The sequence below is a fragment of the Sinohyriopsis cumingii genome, unplaced genomic scaffold (assembly GCF_028554795.1).
Source record: "Sinohyriopsis cumingii isolate HCF-2022 unplaced genomic scaffold, ASM2855479v2 utg001339l, whole genome shotgun sequence".
Taxonomy (NCBI): domain Eukaryota; kingdom Metazoa; phylum Mollusca; class Bivalvia; order Unionida; family Unionidae; genus Sinohyriopsis; species Sinohyriopsis cumingii.
The window spans coordinates 261,692-281,380 of NW_028315985.1; the positions used below are offsets into that span (position 1 = coordinate 261,692).

The window sequence follows — 19,689 nt, forward strand, 5'->3', positions numbered from 1 at the left end:
GGAGAAAATGTCTTATCCTACTGAGAAGCCATAAACTTGAATTGACTTTTTTACTGGTATGTTTGATATGTTCAGTCCATGATAGGTTATTATCTACCAGAACACCAAGTAGCCTATCATGACAGACTATTTGCAGATTTGTATCCTTCCATGTCAGACATAGTTCATCACTATCAAGATTTGTCCTTCTTTGGCGTGTTGAGATAAGTAATATTTTAGTTTTACCAGTATTTACCACCATGCCATTACATGTGCACCAGTTTTCCAGTTTGTTTAGTGCATTCTGTAAAGAAATTTCGAGCTCATGCTTTGTGTTTTGGATGTCTGACAATGTTGTGTCATCTGCATAGAGATCTGTAGATGATATTGAGTCTCTTAGTAAAAGTGGTAGGTCATTAATAAATAAGATGAATAGTAGTGGACCTAGAATTGAGCCTTGTGGTACTCCATATCTAATTGTTTCAGGTTAAGACAGAACATTATTTATGTAAACATGTTGTGTTCTCTCATTTAAGTATGAAGTAAACCATCTAATTGTTCTTTCATCACACTGGTAGATTTTCAGTTTCTTCAAAAGGATTTCATGATCCACCATGTCAAAAGCTTTCCTGAAATCTACAAATACAGTTCCTATTATTCTACCTTGGTCAAGTGCTTGAAGCCATTTATCAGTTAGGGAGATCAAGGCAGTCTCACAGGAATGGTTCTGTCTAAAGCCTGATTGATTAGGGTGTAACAGCAAGTGTTTGGTTAAATATGACATGAATGAGTCATGGACATGTTTTTCAATCAATTTTGACAAGTTTGGTAGTATTGAAATTGGTCGGTAGTTATCAGCATCATCCTTAGAACCAGATTTGTGAATAGGAGTTACTTTTGCAGTTTTCCATATTTTGGGGACAGATGAGGTTGCAATACTTAAATTAATTATGAATGTTATGCTATCTACAATAGCAAAGGCAGAAGATTTAATGAGTCGTGGACCAATCTGATCAAGTCCTGTAGCTTTCTTGGTATCAAGTTCACTGAGACATTTTTTAACAAAGTTTTTTGACACTGGTGGGATAGAGAAACATAGCTCCTTTGAGATTTTACTGCTGCAGAACTTTTTCAGTTCATTAAAGTTGTTTTCTATCACTGGCTCTTTTAACTTTGTGGTAATGTTGATGAAGAAATCATTGAAAACATTTGCAATGTCAGTTTCATCAGTGACTATGGTGTCATTTACCAGAAGTGAGTGAATTTTATTTGTCTGTTTTCTGTGCGTTCCTCCAGTGAGTTCATTGAAGACTTTCCAAATGGAGTTTGTGTTGCTCTTTTTGTTTTCAAGCAATGATTGATAATAAGTTTTTTTAGCTTTTTTGATCATACTTGTTATTTTATTTCTCCATACTTTATATTGTGCATGGTTTTCCATAGCCTTGAATTTGTCTCGTGTTTTCATAGCATCTAGGATTTCAGTAGTAAGCCAATTAGGTTGAATATCAGTCTTTACTCGATGTACTTTCAGTGGTGCATGCTTAGATACTACATCCATAAATAAGTCAGTCCACACCCTCATGGCTTCATCTATGTCATCCAAATTTTGGATCATACTCCATGGAACTTTATATAGGTCATTGAGAAATTGTTCTTCATTAAAAGTTTTGAACGATCTGTAAGTGATCGTTTTATGTGTATTTTTCTTATCTTTCTTGCATTTAACCTTTCTTGTCAAAAAAGTAGGATAGTGGTCACTAAGACCAACATTTGGTACATTAACACAAGCCACATTGTCTGGTAGGTTAGTATAAATGTGATCAATAAGAGTGCTTGATTTTTCTGTTACCCTTGTAGGCTCATTTACCAGCTGGTCTAGGCCTAATGATTCAATAAATTCCATCCAGTTGTTCCTTATTTGAGTATTGAGAAGGTCCTTATTTATATCTCCGAGTATATATGTTTCTTTCTCCTGTGCTAGAACATTTTCTATTTGTTTCAAAAAGTTATCATTCCAAAATGCTTTGGAGGAAGGTGGTCTATAAATGAAACCAGCTAGGAAAGATTTTGCATTATTTTGAAAAATTTCCACCCAGATACTCTCAATTTCATGTGACTCCAAGTCAAGTCGCCTTTTTACATTTACATCTTCCCTAATGTATACAACAAGACCCCCTCCCCCCTGCTGTCTCTCTGTCCCTACGAAATGGTTTATTGTAGCCTTGACAGTGAAATAGATCATCATTGTGGTTAGCATTTAATTTGGTTTCAGTGAGTCCTAAAACATGTGTATTATTTTCCATGGAAGACAACATTAACTTAATCTGGTCTATCTTTCCCACTATACCTTGTACATTTAAGTGACCTATGTTAAAACCTTTTGTATTTAGTTTCATATCAATTACATGTATGTCATCATGCAATGGGGTACTCACTGAGATTGTCTCCATACTGCTTTTATCATTCTGACATCCTATTTCTATATTTAAATGTTCATATATATTAGCATCTTCAAAGTCACATACAAACCCTGAAAATCCATTTACATTTGCATCTACAATAGTGTCCATTGAATAGTTAGAGTCAAGAGTCCCACTGGGTACATTTAGTTTTTTTGTAAATGAAGCGTTGGCATTCTCCTCTTTGCCAGCTTCCTAATATGTATACATTGATGGACAAAGTCTTTGTTTGTGTCCATATTTATGGCACCTAAAACACTCGATCTGTTTGCCATGATGGCATACCTGTGTCATGTGCTCAGTTTCTCCACAGTTAAGACAACACTCTTCATTAAAGTGCTTGAAAATAGGGGCATACATGTTAATATTTCTCAGTAGCTGAGAGGTTCCTTTTCTGCTTAGATGAATTTTGTCTCTGTGGTAGAGACTAAGGTTGACATCCTGATTCTGAATGAAGAAAGATTTGTATTGTGGAATGTACTGTAGGTTGAAATCTTCACATAAGTCAATTATCAGATCATTTATTTCTTTGGCCTTGGTGTCCACACGAGGAGGTAGTCCCGATATCATTAATTTACATGTATTTGGGCTGCAATATCTAGCAGCATACAATAAACTTTCAAAATCTGTTTTGAGTTGATTTAGTGACCTTCCCTCACAGGCATCATTTCCACCTACTAAAATAATAATTTGTTTGTATTTGATTAGGTCGCTGTTCATTATTCTGTCAGTGATGTTGTTGATTTTTGCACCTCTTAAAGTCTGTACATCTGTTTTAAAAAGTCTCCTTGGTATTATACTTTTCAAAATTGAGGAGCCAATTATTAGAGTCCTATCTTTTCTGGCTTGTGATGTCATGTGTTGGACTCTGGATTGTATTTCAGACACATATCTTGGAGGAAGGGGTGCTGAAATTGGTGTTTCAGTTGTGTGAACTACTGTTGTTGATTCTGACACATTTGTCTGAGCACTGGGAAATGCAGTTGTTGGTGAAGGTAACAGACTTGTTTGAACTGCGGGCCATGGATGTACACTTATTGCTGTTGCAGGTGTGTCACATGACTGAGAGGGGGATACTGTTGTCTGCAATGCAGGATTACTTAGGGCATCAGTTTTTATTTGCATGGTCATTTTACATTTTCTTTTGGCTGGTACTGGGATTGTCTGTGTCTAAGCATCTGATACTGTTGATATTTGGGAGTCTGTCTGAATTGCTGTTTCACATGAGGTTACTTGCTCATTAACCTTTCCCTGTGCTGATTTAATAGCATGTAACTGTAGTTTTAATTCTTCGATTTGGGTCTCCAATTTCCTAATTGTTTTTTTATGTACACACATGAAGAAATCATTAAGGCTTAAGCCATCACTGCTGTGGTCATGATTTATGGAGCGTGTAATTGCCTGACACTCTGGAGGAGTGTTAATTTTATTGCCTGAGTCATTTAGGTCAAAGACTTTAGGAACTGTTTCATGTTTGGTACTACATCTAGTTACTGGTGTAGATGTCAGCATATAAATGCCTTTAGCATGGGTATTCTCATCCTGTCTACATTTACAGATAATATGATCTAACCATGTGAGACTGTTCAGCCCCTGTATATGTAAGACACATGTTGTTTTATACAATGTAGCTGTCACAGTGTTTTTCTCTTGTGTTCTGTAGATAATACCATTTTGTACACTTGAACTGCATAAAGTCATGCAAGGTTCTGAATCCAATATCTGTTTTACAAACTCAAACTTTTGTGGATCTATATTCACAGTGATACTGTATTTATTATGTTTGACCCTCAAGAATTCTGGAGTGTCAGCCATAATGGATAATTCCAAATCATCATCTGCACCATTGTTTTCATTTTTATTCTGAACATGACTTTCCTGCATGGGATTATCTGTGTGGCTCTGATCTTCAGGTATATCAGACATACTAAAGCCAGAGAATGATGCAGAAAAGGCTGAGCTGAGTGTGTTGAGTAAGGAACCTACAAGGCTGGTATTTAAATATGTTTCCATGATTCTGATATTTTCAGCTTGTTCATAGCAGTGATAGCAAAAGTATATCAGATCCTTATTTATGACTAGCACATATCCATAAACTTTTGAATGAAACTTGCATAATGTGTTTGAGTTGGTATCAACTGAAGTTCAGATATGATAGGTGTAGTTCAATTTCAAGTATATCCACTTCGGTGGCCATCTTGGATAGCCAAAAATCCTTTGTTCTGAACAGGTTTCCAAATTCACTTGAATACATGAACATGTGCACATAAAATTTCACTTACACTAACTTAATATTGTCATAAATCCACAGTATAAATGATGGCTACAGGTATTAGCATATTTAACACCAGTTTTTACACCAAGTTCATGGAGTTGAGTGGAGCTGTGTGATTATGTGGAGCTTTTTTTCTTTTGAATAATCGTTAAATAAATGTTTGGGAAATATATGTTGTTAACATGAGTGTTCATAGTTCAAGGTTTATTAAGTGTTTTATTAGTTTCAAAATTTTCAGTGAGAGTCCATTAATTATGTCAACAAGCTTTAGGCAATTATTTATCCCCCTCCCCCCCCCCCCGTCAAACTTTCAGTGACCCTTTAACACAAGTTTACTCCCCCACCCCCAAAAACAAACAATATTTTCTACAGCTGGCTTTTATGCTAAAAATAGAATTATGGAAATTAAAACGTCTACAAATAAATTTTAATACATTTTTTTACTTGTTTAACAGACTTCAAATTGACAATAACACTCTGAATTCATGAAAAAATCGATAGTTTATATTCTAGCTTCTATCTTCTTCCCATGGGGAAGCCAAATGTTCCGCAATTGTTATAATGGGCATAGTGGCTGATTCATTTATTTTTTGTGGAACCAATACACCAGACAGGTCAACATCATCTTCATCTAACCATTCTGCACTTAACATCCCTCCATGAGCAATAATTGCCATCAGCTCTCTCTGTCTTTTGGCAGCCACTCGTATTGGCCGAATTCTTTGTGGTTGAGGAGTATATGGTAAATATGGTAATTGCCTAGGCCCAAGATCGCATTGTCGGTGCTGTTGAACATGCTTCTTCAACATGACTTGTGAAGCAACATAGAGGTGACAAATTTTGCAGATCCATTCAAGCAATGACAACTGAATGGAAGGACAGTATAGATCATATGAAAGAATTTTGAATGCCTTTGCCGATCGAGGTAGCATGTTATCAACTTTCAAAGACTGATTGTAGAAAAGAGATGGAAATTTGTGCAAGTTGCTCTCAGATGCATCTGGTGCTTTAAGGCCTTCACTAGTTTGGCAGACTGGAATTGGTGGTGGAATGAATCTATCGGCGATAATCTCAAAGTACGAGCTTCGAATCGGTTGGCAACAATTTACATCATGGCATTTTACAATTTGTAAAAAGTATTGACTTGTTCTTACATGGTTTTAGCACCAATCTTGATCCTTAGTTAGCAAATTTTCTGCCTCAAGCTCAGACACTTCCCTTAAAAATCTGTCTACAGTCTACAATCTACACTGAATAAAAACAAAATATGATGATGCAAGACTATGACTTCCTTGGTAAGAACTCAACCGGTTTAGGATTAAAATGGTGGGCTCTTGACGGGCGAGCAAGTGTGTGCCATACCAACGCACCAACTAATTTCCTATCTTTTTATTTATTAAATTTATTGTAAAAAATAACATTGTTGACATCAATTTATCTTGAACTCCCACCTCCCCCATGTCAATAATTGTCAAACTTCTTCAAACCCCCTCCCCCCTATTTTGTTGACATAATTAATGGACGACCCCTAAGGAAGGTAAGTAAAGAGCAAGTAAAATATGTCCATTTGTGTACAGTATTCACAGGATGTTTAGTTTACAAGAGACAACAAGTGAAATTTCTGTGTACATAAACTATAATTGTTTCATGTGCTGATGGTGTTAATAATTCTGTGTGAATTCATAATGGATTTTATGGATTAGTCACGGCAAGAGAAGCAAATTGGCAAGTACATCATTTGTTTTCACCATCATGCATTAGTTATATTTCTGTATGTAGCATGAAATTTATACCATTATGTATGTAAGTTTATTGAGAACTGCCATGCCAAATTTCAGCTGAATTAAATGAATACAAATAAAATAATAAAAATTGTATTGCAAGTAGTCCCCTCTATAAAAATCTGCAAGCCAATTGCTGTTAGCTAGTCTCAGGGATAAAGGCACGGGAAAGGCTAACACTGCTCTAGGTGATCTCTGCATGTATACTGCAGGGGGCTGCCTAGCTGTTTGGCTCAGGGGTTAATGTGTTAAGACTTTAAGTAAAATCTGGTCAGGTAAGAGGTATTTTCAAAGTTTTTCTATTATATTAGTAATGGTGGCCATATCTGATATGGCAGACTGGCATCATTTGCATAAACCTGACCCCCCTAATATTTTTCTGTTCAATTTTATCAAATTTGTTTAGGTGGTTTCTGAGGAAAATTTTATTAAAAGTTGTACATTTTTTAGCGACAGTGGTTATATTTGAAGATGAACTAGCATCATTTGTAAAATAGCATAATTTAATTGATGCTGTCTGTAAAACTCCATTGCAAGGTTTTTGTGAAGTCATTTAAAATGTTTTGGCACTTTTTAATAACGACAGTCATGTCTGATAGCAGACCAGAACATTCATGCAAAACTAAACTTCCTCATTCAAAGAATGCTTTCTGTCTAATCTGGTTAAAAGCTGTTCAGCACTTATGGAATAGAAGTCATTTAAAGTTTTTTCAGATTTTTTGTAGCAACCATATTTGATGGTAGAGCAGCAGCATTTATATATATTTTGAAGGTCTTCATGCCAGGAAAGAAGAATAAATTTTGTGTTTTAGTAATGGCAGTCATGTTTAATGGAAGACTGGTATATATTTTAAAGCTCTTTATGGAAAACAAAAATGTGTAGCAAAGTTTGGATGACTCTGTCAAGGCCATGGAGTCAGTCTCTCAACAACTGCAGCAGATCATCAGACATTGCCTGGTGTCATCAGCTACAATGGCCTTGTCAAATGCCAGAAAAATAGATTCTTCCTACTGTGGAAATGTACTGAACACAACATACTAAACACCTAATAAACATCCAATATCAGGTACCAGAATATGCTGAGGTGTATTATAGGGAAATACCACTGATAATGGTCGGTCAGTAGCTCCCACAGCTGCCCGAGAACCCGAAGGTAGAAAACTGACAAGTGCTAAGTCTTGTGCAAACCTCAAGCAGGAGAGAATAAATGTACTGAATAAATATTAATGTGACAAATGCATCAGGTCAGAATATGAAATTATAAACAACTATGTATCTTGCCACAAAACCAGATAAATGCTTTTTCATTGTCTAATACACTGTGCACATAGTGCATATACTTGCACATAACCAATTTAACATACACATGTATCAACAAATTTGCAATGTGTACACATGTTTTAAGAAAAGTATGCAATTTAAGTAAGTTTAGTTAAACCTTTTACTTGTGTTATATTTATATATGACCTGCCAATTAAAAATACTTCCACATCAGATGCCATCTCTTGCATCTACATCTTGGAATTGTATGAATAAGAATCCAGAATAAAGATCAATCCATGAAATAGACTGTAACGTACCGAAAGGAGGCCTGACTTTCCCATGTTCTGGACACACCAGTGGATTGACGTGGTGATTCATCAGGCAGTGAACACAATATGGCTGACAGGGCGGCTGTGTCATATTCCCTGCACAGTCTTTACCCATTAGGGTTAGTTTGGCTACAAGATAAAATAGTCTCTGTATATTTTCCTTCTTGTGTTTAATGTAATAAATGCTGATGACTTAAAATATATTTCATAAACATCATAATTACATTGTATGTATATAAATTTGCAGCTTCTTTCATGCACACACATTTTTTTTCAATATACAATCTAAACTGAAATGGTTGTTGTTTGACTACTGATATGGATTTTTCAATCACCATGTAGTAAAATTGCATAATCTAACAGTCCATACATATGACAAGGTACACAAAGTGACATTTACATATAAACCATAATAGTAAATGGATTTAATATGTCCATATCATTCTGTGATAACTATTTTTCTCACGCCAGAATATGTTTATGATTTTGACTAAGTGAAAAAATGCCATACAATTCAATGCACTTTGTGAGGGTATAAATGTTATCATATAAGATAAAGTTTCTTGTGCATTAATATGGAAAAGATGAATTTTGCCAGTTTCAGAACTGTAATTCTTGTTTATAAAGAACATTTTTGAAAACAAAACTGCTTATACTGTGAGGAAAGAAACTTAGAAAATACCCTCTAATTGGCTTAAGATTATCTGCACTTTTATCACCACTCCTTTCAAGTCAGAAATAAAATCCTTCATATACACTTGTGTAAAATAAGGAAATCCCACCTTCAAATAAGAATTTGTGAACAGGAAATCTGGCAAAAGCATTGTTCTACCAACCAATTCTAATTTAGTGGGGTTTCACACCATTTTTTGGCACATGTTACTCTATTCATGGCAGCAAATATAATTAGTAGTTGATGGATATAACCTCATATCAATGTAACCCCATATCAATATAACCTCATATCAATATCACCCCATATCAATATAACTATCAATATAACCCATTATCAATATAACCTCATGTCAATATTATAAACTTCATATCAATATAACCCCATATCAATATAACCCATTATCAATATAACCTCATATCAATATCACCCCATATCAATGTAACCCCATATCAATGTAACCTCATATCAATATAACCCCATATCAATATCACCCCATATCAATATAACCTCATATCAATATAACCCCATATCAATATAACCCATTATCAATATAACCTCATGTCAATATTATAAACTTCATATCAATATAACCCCATATCAATATAACCCATTATCAATATAACCTCATATCAATATAACCCCATATCAATGTAACCTCATATCAATATAACCCCATATCAATATAACCCTGTATCAATATAACCCCATATCAATACAACCACAATTCAGCAGTGACCAAAAGACAGCCATCATGGAAGCCATACTGGCTGCTGTACAACTGTCAACATTTTCATTAATGACCAACTATGATATCATGCAAAGTCTCCTAGTGAAAACCCTATGTCGATATAGACATCTATCTCCTAGCGAAAACCCTATGTTGATATAGTCATCAATCTCATAGTGAAATGCCCTATGTTGAATTAGACATCAATCTCATAGTGAAATACCCTATGTTGAATTAGACATCTATCTCCTAGCGAAAACCCTATGTTGATATAGACATCTATCTCATAGTGAAATACCCTATGTTGAATTAGACATCTATCTCCTAGTGAAAACCCTATGTTGATATAGACATATATCTCCTAGTGAAAACCCTATGTTGATATAGACATCTATCTCCTAGTGAAAACCCTATGTTAATATAGACATCTATCTCATAGTGAAAACCCTATGTTGATATAGTCATCAATCTCATAGTGAAAACCCTATGTTGATATAGACATCTATCTCCTAGTGAAAACCCTATGTTGATATAGACATCTATCTCCTAGTGAAAACCCTATGTTGATATAGACATCTTCGTGGGAGAAATAGTGACCATGATGACCTTGATAATATACAGTATTAACGTTCTGCTACAAAATGGGGCCCCCGAGTGGCCGAGTGGTCTAAAGCGCTCTCCGTTACGGATCACTGCCATCTCACCTCTGTCTGCATAGGTTTGAGTCTCGGATTTGGCCAATGTGGGTATGTGAGAAAGATTGCCAGTAGCTTCTCGAGGGTCGGTGGTTCTTTCCGTGGTTTTCCCGGGTTCATCCTCCACCATTAATACTGGCCACCATGTATAGCCTATCGTGTGCTGAAAAATGGCATTAAACCGCACAACAACAACAACTGTTGCTACAAATGATCTCGCAATTACAGGTCACCTATGGTCAGCTCCAGGCTCCACACTCTGTTGTAACCCTAAATGCCTTATGATAACATTAGCGTGAGAAACTAATCTATGTTTTCATTGTTCGAGTCAGTTGTAATCTAGCCATTAAAGTAATTACAGCAAACCTTTGCTTTGTGTTATCCACCAAAACATAACAATTGCCACCATGCTAGCCATATTAAGGGTCAGTGTGCAAAATGACAAAGTTTTAAGTGAAATCCCCAAGTTGATATAACCATCCATTCAGAAGGATGATTTAACAAGATTTTCATGATTGGCTGATGTAGTGACCATACTAGGCATCAGCTGTAGTGACCATTCTGGGCATCATATGTAGTGACCATGTAGAGACCATGCTGGGCATCAGATTGGCACCATTTTAATTTAGAATCAACTAGGCATCATAGGAATCCTTTTAGTGAAAACTCCATCTTGATATGATCATCTATTGGATCGAATGTGTGGTGGAAACTTCAGGCAGGTTTTTATTTCTGGTGGATGTATCAGGTGAGATTTTAATTCAGGCAGAAATCTCTGATGGGAAATTGTTTTTAGGTGGATATTTGTTTCAGGTGGAAATCTTAGAAATATTTTATGTTAATTTAAAAGTGGAATCTTAGGATAATTAATTTGCATAATTCACCTAAAATTCTGCCTTAAATCCACCTAAATTCCACTTGAACTTCTCCTAAGCTTCTTTAGTATGAGTAGTTTATGATTTAGAAACCTTGTCTGAAATCTGCCGTCTGCATGGAAAACTTTGTATGGGCAGTAATGCAGTTGATTTCATTCTGTAAGTAAACCAGTCTTCCCGTAAGATGTAACAAGCTATCATTTACTGCTTCGTAAAGTTAGAAAAAATGTATTTATAACTCCCAATATTCAAAACTGATACAGGGACAGTAGACATCATGTTAAGCTGGAATGTTTGTAAAGTACATGAAGACCTTATTTACCTCTAGTACAGTTCCACAAACTTCAGTTCCAAACCCATAATAGAGCTCAATGACTTGTTGCTATCTCTCAGCATTACTTAATTCTTGGAATTTTCATTCAAAAGATGAGACATTTATCATATCTGCCACAATGAAATTGAGACATAATCAAATTGATATGTGACGTCCAATAAATGTAACTGTTGCCCGTCCAGATTTTATTCACAAGAATCTGAATATTCCTTTTAACACCTTTGTACTAATTATTAACACTTTTGCCGAGATTTATTTTCCCTTTCATATTCAACATGTGTCACTTGCTGGTCACCATATTTTAAAAATTCCATATCAACAGTTTGATCATGCATGAAAGAATATGTGCATTTTAAAGCGTCTGAGATACCCTGGTTATGACAGTCTGGTTCCCTAACTCTGCTAAATCTAATAAGAAACCCAGATCAAACTCAAACATGGGCATGCCAATTGTCCAGATTTTACTGCAAAAATCATATTTCTGTAACTTTTGCTTTTCTTCCATAATACTGTATTTTAAGGGTCACTTTCATAATTACAGGAAAATGTTAAGGGTTGGCAGGTCTGCCAGGGTAACAACTCCATACAATTCTTTCAGAAGACTGAATTTTGAACTTGACCTTTTGCCTTATGAAATATCATACCAAATGTTACATAATAATGACTTTATTTAAAGAGGGTAACACAATTAGCTAAGAACTAATATACCCTGAGGCCCTCATATAAAGGAATTTTTTTAATTTTAGCTGCATCTCTGAAGGCACTGGATATATTGGGTTTGCAAAAAGGAAATAGAGTGGGTATTTCTAATCTCAACTGAAATACTATTCCAGAGCAAAGTTCCAACTTTGTTTGAATAATTCCTTGTTTGGTTTGGGAATTTCATACTGTTTGGTAGACATGGATCGCAGGTGGAGAGTATGACCAGGTGGCCTATACTGGAATAGTGATTGCAAATATTCAGGAGCACTATTATTGGATATCCTGTGCATTGATTTGGCTTTTCTCAAACAGATTCGGTTTTTAATAGGTAATATTTTTAACCTACCAGCAAAACTTTCCTTGCTTTCTTTCTGGATTGATATTAGCCCTAATGCTCTTTTTTGAAGATGTGCCAGCTTTGCTATGTTTGTATCATTTGAATTACTCCAAACTGTATTACAGTAGTCTAAACAGGGTTGTATGTAACTGTTAAACTATTATAGTTTCTTGTGCCTTTCAGGGAGAAAATGTCTTTTCCTACTGAGAAGCCATAAATGTTTAATTAACTTTTTTACTGATATGTTTAATATGTTCAGTCCATGAAAGGTTATTATCTACCAAAACACCAAGTAGTCTATCATGACAGACCATTTGCAAATTTGTATCATTCCATTAGTCAGACATAGTTATTCACTAACAAGATTTGTCCTTTTATGCCATGTTGAGATAAGTAATATTTTTGTTTTACCAGTATTTACCACCTTGCCATTGCATGTGTACAAGTTGTCAAGTTTGTTTAGGGTATTCTGTAAATAAATTGTGAGTTAATGCTTTGTGTTTTGGATGCCTAACAATGTTGTGTCATCTCCACAGAAATCTTTAGATAATATTGAGTCCCTTAGTAAAAGTGGTAGGTCATTAGTAAATAAAATAAATACTAATGGACCTAAAATTGAGCCTTGTGGAAGTTGTGGTACTTCCTAATGTACTTGTTCCAGGTTCTGACAGAACAATATTTAGATAAACATGTTGTGTCCTCTCACTTAAGTATGAAGTAAACCATTTAACTATGCTTTCATCACATTGGTCAATTTTCAGTTTCTTCAAAAGGATTTCATGATCCACCATGTCAAGAGCTTTCCTGAAATCTACAAATACAGATCCTATTATTCTACCTTGGTCAAGTGCTTGAAGCCATATATCAGTTAGGGAGATCAAAGCAGTCTCACATGAATGTTTCTGTCTAAAGCTTGATTGATTAGGATGTAAAAGCAAGTGTTTGGTTAGATATGACATGAATGAGTCATGGACATGGTTTGCAATCAATTTGGACAAGTTTGGTAGTACTGAGATTGGTTGGTAGTTAGCAGTTTCATCCTCAGAATCAGATTTGTGAAGAGGAGTTACTTTTGCAGTTTTCAATATTTTGGAGATAGATGAGATTACAATACTTAAATTGATTATGAATGTTATGCACAGACAGAAGATTTAATGAGTCGTGGACAAATCTGATCCAGTCCTGTAGCTTTCTTTGTATCAAGTTCATTGAGAAATTTTTAAAAAAAGTTTTTTATACTGGTGAAATAGAGAAAGATACCTCCTTAGGGAATTTGCTGCTACAAAACTTTTTAAGTTCATCAAAGTTCTTTTCTATTACTGGCTATTTTAATTTTGTGGTAATATTGGTGAAAAAAATCATTGAAAACATTTGCAATGTCAGTGTCATCAGTGACTACAGTGTACTTTACCAGAAGTGAGTGAATTTTATTTGTCTGATCTTTGTGTGTTCCTCCAGTGAGATTTTATTGAAGACTTTCCAAATGGAGTTTGTGTTATTGTTTTTTTTTCATGCAATGATTGATAACAAGTTTTATTTAGCGTTTGTAATCATGCTTGTTATTTTATTTCTCCATACTTTATATTGTGCATGGTTTCCCATTGCCTTGAATTGGTCTCATGTTTTTATATCATCTGGGATTTCAGTAGTAAGCCAATTTAAGGTTGGATTTCATTCTTTACTCGATGTACTTTCAGTGGTGCATGCTTTGACACTAGATCCTATAATCAGTCCACACCCTCAGAGCTTTATCTATGTCATCTAAATTTTGGATCATATTCCATGGAATTTAATGCAGGTCATTGAGAAATTTTTCTTCAATTAAAAAAAAAAATTACAATCTGTAAGTGATTGTTTTGTGTGCATTTTTCTTATTTTTCTTGCATTTAACCTTTCTTGTCAAAAAAGTAGGATAGTGGTCACTAAGACCAACATTCCGTACATTAACACAAGCCACATTGTCTGGTAGGTTGGTATAAATGTGGTCAATAAGAGTGCTTGAATTTTCTGTTACCCTGGACTAGGCCTAATGAGTCAATAAAATCCATCCAGTTGTTTCTTATTTGAGTATTGAGAAGGTCATTATTTATATTGATGTGTATATATGTTTCTTTCTCCTGTGCAAAAACATTTTCCATTCGTGTCAAAAAGTTATGATTCCAAATTGCTTTGGAGGAAGATGACCTATATTAATGAAACCAGCTAGGAATGATTATGCATTATTTAGAGAAATTTCCACCCAGATACTCTCAATTTCATGTGACTCTAAGTCAAGTCGCCCTTCTGCATTTACATCTTCCCTGAAGACCTCCCCTTACTGTCTCTCTGTCCCTGTGTAATGGTTTGCTGTAGCCCTGACAGTGAATAAGGTTATAATTGTGGTTAGCATTTAATTTGGTTTCATTGAGTCCTAAAACATGTATATTATTTTCCTTGGAAGACAACATTAACCTAGTCTGGTCTATTTTTCCCACTATACCTTGTACATATAAGTGACCTATGTTAAAATGTTTTGTACCGGTATTTAGTTTCATATCAACTATATGTATGTCATCATGCAATGGGGTACTCACTGACATTGTCTCTATACTAGTTTTATCATTTGTACATCATATTTCTATATTTAAATGTTCATATATATTAGCAACTTCAAAGTCACATACCCTGAAAATCCATTAACCTTTGCATCTACAATAAGGTCCACTGAATAGTTAGAGACAACGTCTCATGAGGTACATTTAGATTTTTTACAAATGAAGCATCCAGGCATTCTCCTCTTTGCCAGCTTCCTAATATGTATAATACATTGATGGGCAAAGTCTTTGTGTGTGTCTAAATGTATGGCATCTGAAGCACTCAATCAGTTTGCCATAAGGGCATACCTGTGTCACATGCCCAGTTTCTACACAGTAGAGACAGTTCTCTACATGATACTTGCCTAAAAATGGGGCATACATGTTAATATTTCTCAGCAGTTGAGATGTTCCTTTGCTACTTAAATGAATTTTGTCTCTGTGGAAGAGGCTTAGGTTGACATCCTGGTTCTAAAGAAAGAATTTAAGATGGTATTGCGGAATGTATTATAGGATGAAGTCTTCACATAGGTCAATTATCAGATCATTGATTTCTTTCATCCTAGTGTCCACAAGAGGAGGTAGTCCTGATATCATTATTTTACATGTATTTGAGCTGCAATATCTAGCAGCATACAGTAAACTTTCAAAATCTGTCTGCTTTGATTTACTATAATCTTCAATCACTGACATCATTTCCGCCTACTAAAATAATAATTTGGTTGTATTTAGTTAGGTCAGTATTCATTATTCTGTTTGTGATGTTGTCGATTTATGCACCTCTTAGAGTCTGTACATCTGTTTTAAGAAGTCTCCTTGGTATTATAGTTTTCAATATTGAGGAGCCAATTATTAGAGTCCTATCTTTTCTGACTTGATATTTCAAACATAATAACTTGAGGTCCTTCAAAGTCTGTCAATTAAACACTCGGGTAAAGTTTTTTAGTAAAAATAGTAACCACTCCTTAAATCAAACTTGACAAAGATCTAAATGTAAAACCTGATTTAAATTTCAATTAATGAAATTCTGTAAAGGTTGCTGAGGGGACTGATTTCCATATTCCACCTATATGATCTCGGGCATAATGCAAGTTACATAGCAGAAGGCTTCATTTAGTGGCAAAAACATTTCTTTTTGTATGAAATTAAAAGAATTAGCAACATTCAAATAGCAAACTGTTGTGAATTTCCAAAACACCTATTGTGAAGGGTACAAAATGACACTGAATGATTATCCTATTAATTATACTGACTGAAGGGCACATTAATCTCTGAATTTCTTTCAGCTATTAGATTCTTTTGCCTCCAAGTTGTACAAAAATATGTTTGCAACATATGAAATACTCAGTAGGGTTTTACGAATGACCCTCATTAATGGTCAGCATTGCAAACATGAATTAGAATAATGCACCTGTTGGGTTGATACAGCAAGAAATGCATCTGTCAGTATTTTCTGGCCTTTGATAACATTCCTTTGCACTAAGTCGCATCTCCTGTGGCAATAATAAAGGACAAGAGTATAAATGAGAAATTAAAAACAAATCATGCAAACATTATACAGACATCACAAAATGACAACCATGCTTTTTCCTAGAGAAAAATAAAGTTTCAAGACAACAGGCTAATCTTTAGTGAAGAGTAATTTTGTACAACAGTCAGAGTATTGTTTCATTAACTTTTTTGTTTATATTGTTTTAATTTTCACAAACTGTCCTTGTTGAATAATACTGGTATTTCAACTTTTTTATTCTTATTTACTATATGTGACTGAATTGTGACCACTGAAATAAAAAGGGTGGCAGGGGACCTGAGTATTGCATTCTGGTCCTTGGCAAATGTCGTAACTTAAGAGTATGGTGTGACCTTCTGAGCTATTATTGTGTAATAATTAGAGATATGGACATATTTGTGAATTTGTTCTGTCCAGCTTGTGTTGTTCTTGAAAATGATTTAAGCATGTACATCTCATGCAGTCACTGCAGCACAGTATGTAGCCAGTGAAATACCAATAGTTGGCTAGGAAGCAGAGCCACTTACAGCAGTAGACATGTTGGTTCAAGGCAAGTAGAATATCTAAAAAACTGATTGGATGACAACTATTTGGAATAGCATCACTGGATAGCATCAAACTATTAAATACATGTTTTTCAAAATTAACACCCAGGGAAGGGGCTTGTGTTTGCACTGTGAGCACTATATATTCTCAAAAATGGCCTTCAAACATGAAAAATGCATATACAAATTTGGGGCTAGGGAGCATCAATGTTTTATTCTATGAATTTCCATTGACTTGTCAGATCAAGTGAATCATATTCTTATGAGTTGCTTTATTAGACCTATCCAAAAATACGGACCATTTTTTTGACCTCACTCAAGTATTTTATTTTTTATGAATTTTTATATTAGGCAAATGTAAGCAACATTAAATTTGCACATACAAACTGTCCCCTGCCCCCTGAATAAAATCCAAGCACATGATAATTGGAGACATGTTTGTCTCTGCCCCTATTGTTTAAATAAATAAAACACACTTTACAAGATCCAAAGATGCAGACTATTCCACTTTTGGCAGATTTTCATTCATACCTCATTAGCCTCATATTATGCCATTGAAATCAGATTCCAATTTCTAAGCCAGATAAAATACAGTTGTATGAAAGTCAACGTCAGTTTAAAGTATTTTTAACCTTGCCAGTTGACCACATGATTACACTCACTGGCAGACCACTGTATCCCAAATTGAATAAGTTTCTTTCTTCCTTCATATGCATGAGAGTAAAACCCTTGCCAAAAAATGCAATAAAGTCTGTGCTATCTCTACAGCATAGATCTAACTTTTCTTGGAATCACTCTGACCTCGATTGTTTAAACTGAATCAGGACCAAATAGGTGTCTTCAATGTTGCAAATGCAAGCCATGTAAAAAATTTTGCCTCATTCTGATCTCAAATGCAAGCCATGTACAAAATTTAGTCTCATCCTTGTCTCAAATGCAAGCCATGTACAAAATTTAGTCTTATCCTTGACTCAAATGCAAGCCATGTACAAAATTTAGTCTCATCCTTGTCTCAAATGCAAGCCATGTACAAAATTTAGTCTCATCCTTGACTCAAATTCAAGCCATGTACAAATTTAGTCTCATCCTTGTCTCAAATGCAAGCCATGTACAAAATTTAGTCTCATCCTTGTCTCAAATGCAAGCCATGTACAAAATTTAGCAAAGGTAAAAGACACTGAACTGGAGGTATTTGATCAGAACTATGTTTCTTCTTTCAATTACAGCAACCTTAAACAATAGTCTAATAAGTGTAAAATTGATAGGTTTCAATGTTATTTCATATATAAGTCATACACAAAGTTTGGTCATGGCTTGTAGCATAGGACTTGAATCATTTTAATCAAGCCATTCAAAACTGAGAGACCCTGAGTGGCAGAGTGGTCTAAAGTGCTTATTGTTATGGATCACTGCCATCTCACCTCTGTCTGCATGGGTTTGAGTCTTGGATTCGGCCAATGTGGGCATTTGAGAAAGCTTGCTTGTAGCTTCTTGTGGGTCAGTGGTTCTTTCCAGGATTTTCCCGGTTCTTCCTCCACCATTTATACTGGCCGCCATGTATAGCCTATCTTGTGCTGAAAATGGCATTAAACCCTACAACAACAACAACAATTCCAGTCTGATTGGCGTCAATGTTATCACATATCCAAATCATACAACAAGTTTGGTCATGACTTCAACAGAGGACTTAGGAATTATTTTATGGAAACCAATTTTGTCACTAACTGACTTCAAATTATTCCTTTCTTTTATTTATGCTTTAAATAAGGTTCTTAGTATAATAAAGACATAAAAATATATTATCTGAAGTTCACTGTAGAACTTTAACTAATGGAAGCAATATGATAGCAACAATTTTCACCAAGCAAGTAGCTCATGCACTTTATGATACCTGCAATGGGTCTGTATAAAGCAACCAAATGCAATGTAAAACCTATGCAGTCACACTTACAATTTCTGAGGACAGGAGCTAAAACCTAGACATTTTTATCAGCCAGATTAAGGTAGGAAATTTCTTTATTTCTTTTATGTTGAACAATATGAGGAAAAGTGTTCCTACTTGGAATTATACTATTGGGAGGTAAAAATTTTCTTTTTTTTGTTTATATAGAATAGATGTAGTGTTTTGAGGATTCTATTTTATTCATTAAAACTCATTCTAGTAGATTGTTTTCCACTACTTACATATTTATTAGTATAAGTAATTGTTTATACCTACAGACTATTAGGTTTGTCAAATATATTGATTGTAATTCATATTCAACTCTTAGTACGTTGAATACACTATTCTTTTATATAATCTGCTTGCATAGGTCACCTGCAACATAACTCTATGGAATGTACACATTAAATAAATAATAATAACAATAATAATAATGAGGACTTTGTATATCGCCTAATCTTTAGAAGCTCTAAGTGCTTTTCAACTTTAGACAACACCTTTAAGATAAGAAACATAATAATATTATTACAAAAACAAACAACATGAAATCAGAAAAACATTAAAAAATAAAAAAACATGCTGAGAATATTTCAGGTAGGAAACATTATTAGGTTTTTAAGTTTGTACACATTATATAAATATATGTCATTCTATGGAATGTACACATTATATAAATATATGTCACT

At 34.6% G+C, this 19,689-nt stretch overlaps 1 protein-coding gene across 2 annotated transcripts in view; it reads right to left on the minus strand.

Annotated features, from left to right (window-relative positions):
• The window catches only part of LOC149772611 (uncharacterized), a 143,788-nt gene that overhangs the window by 34,848 nt on the left and 89,251 nt on the right, over positions 1-19,689 (minus strand). For both annotated transcript variants that reach the window (XM_089947579.1, XM_089947578.1), the window contains exons 11-12: positions 16,418-16,499; positions 8,076-8,216 (exon numbers count right to left, since the gene is read on the minus strand). In XM_089947579.1, the coding sequence (XP_089803705.1) occupies positions 8,076-8,216; positions 16,418-16,499 (223 nt within the window). The remainder of the gene's footprint in view (positions 1-8,075; positions 8,217-16,417; positions 16,500-19,689) is intronic.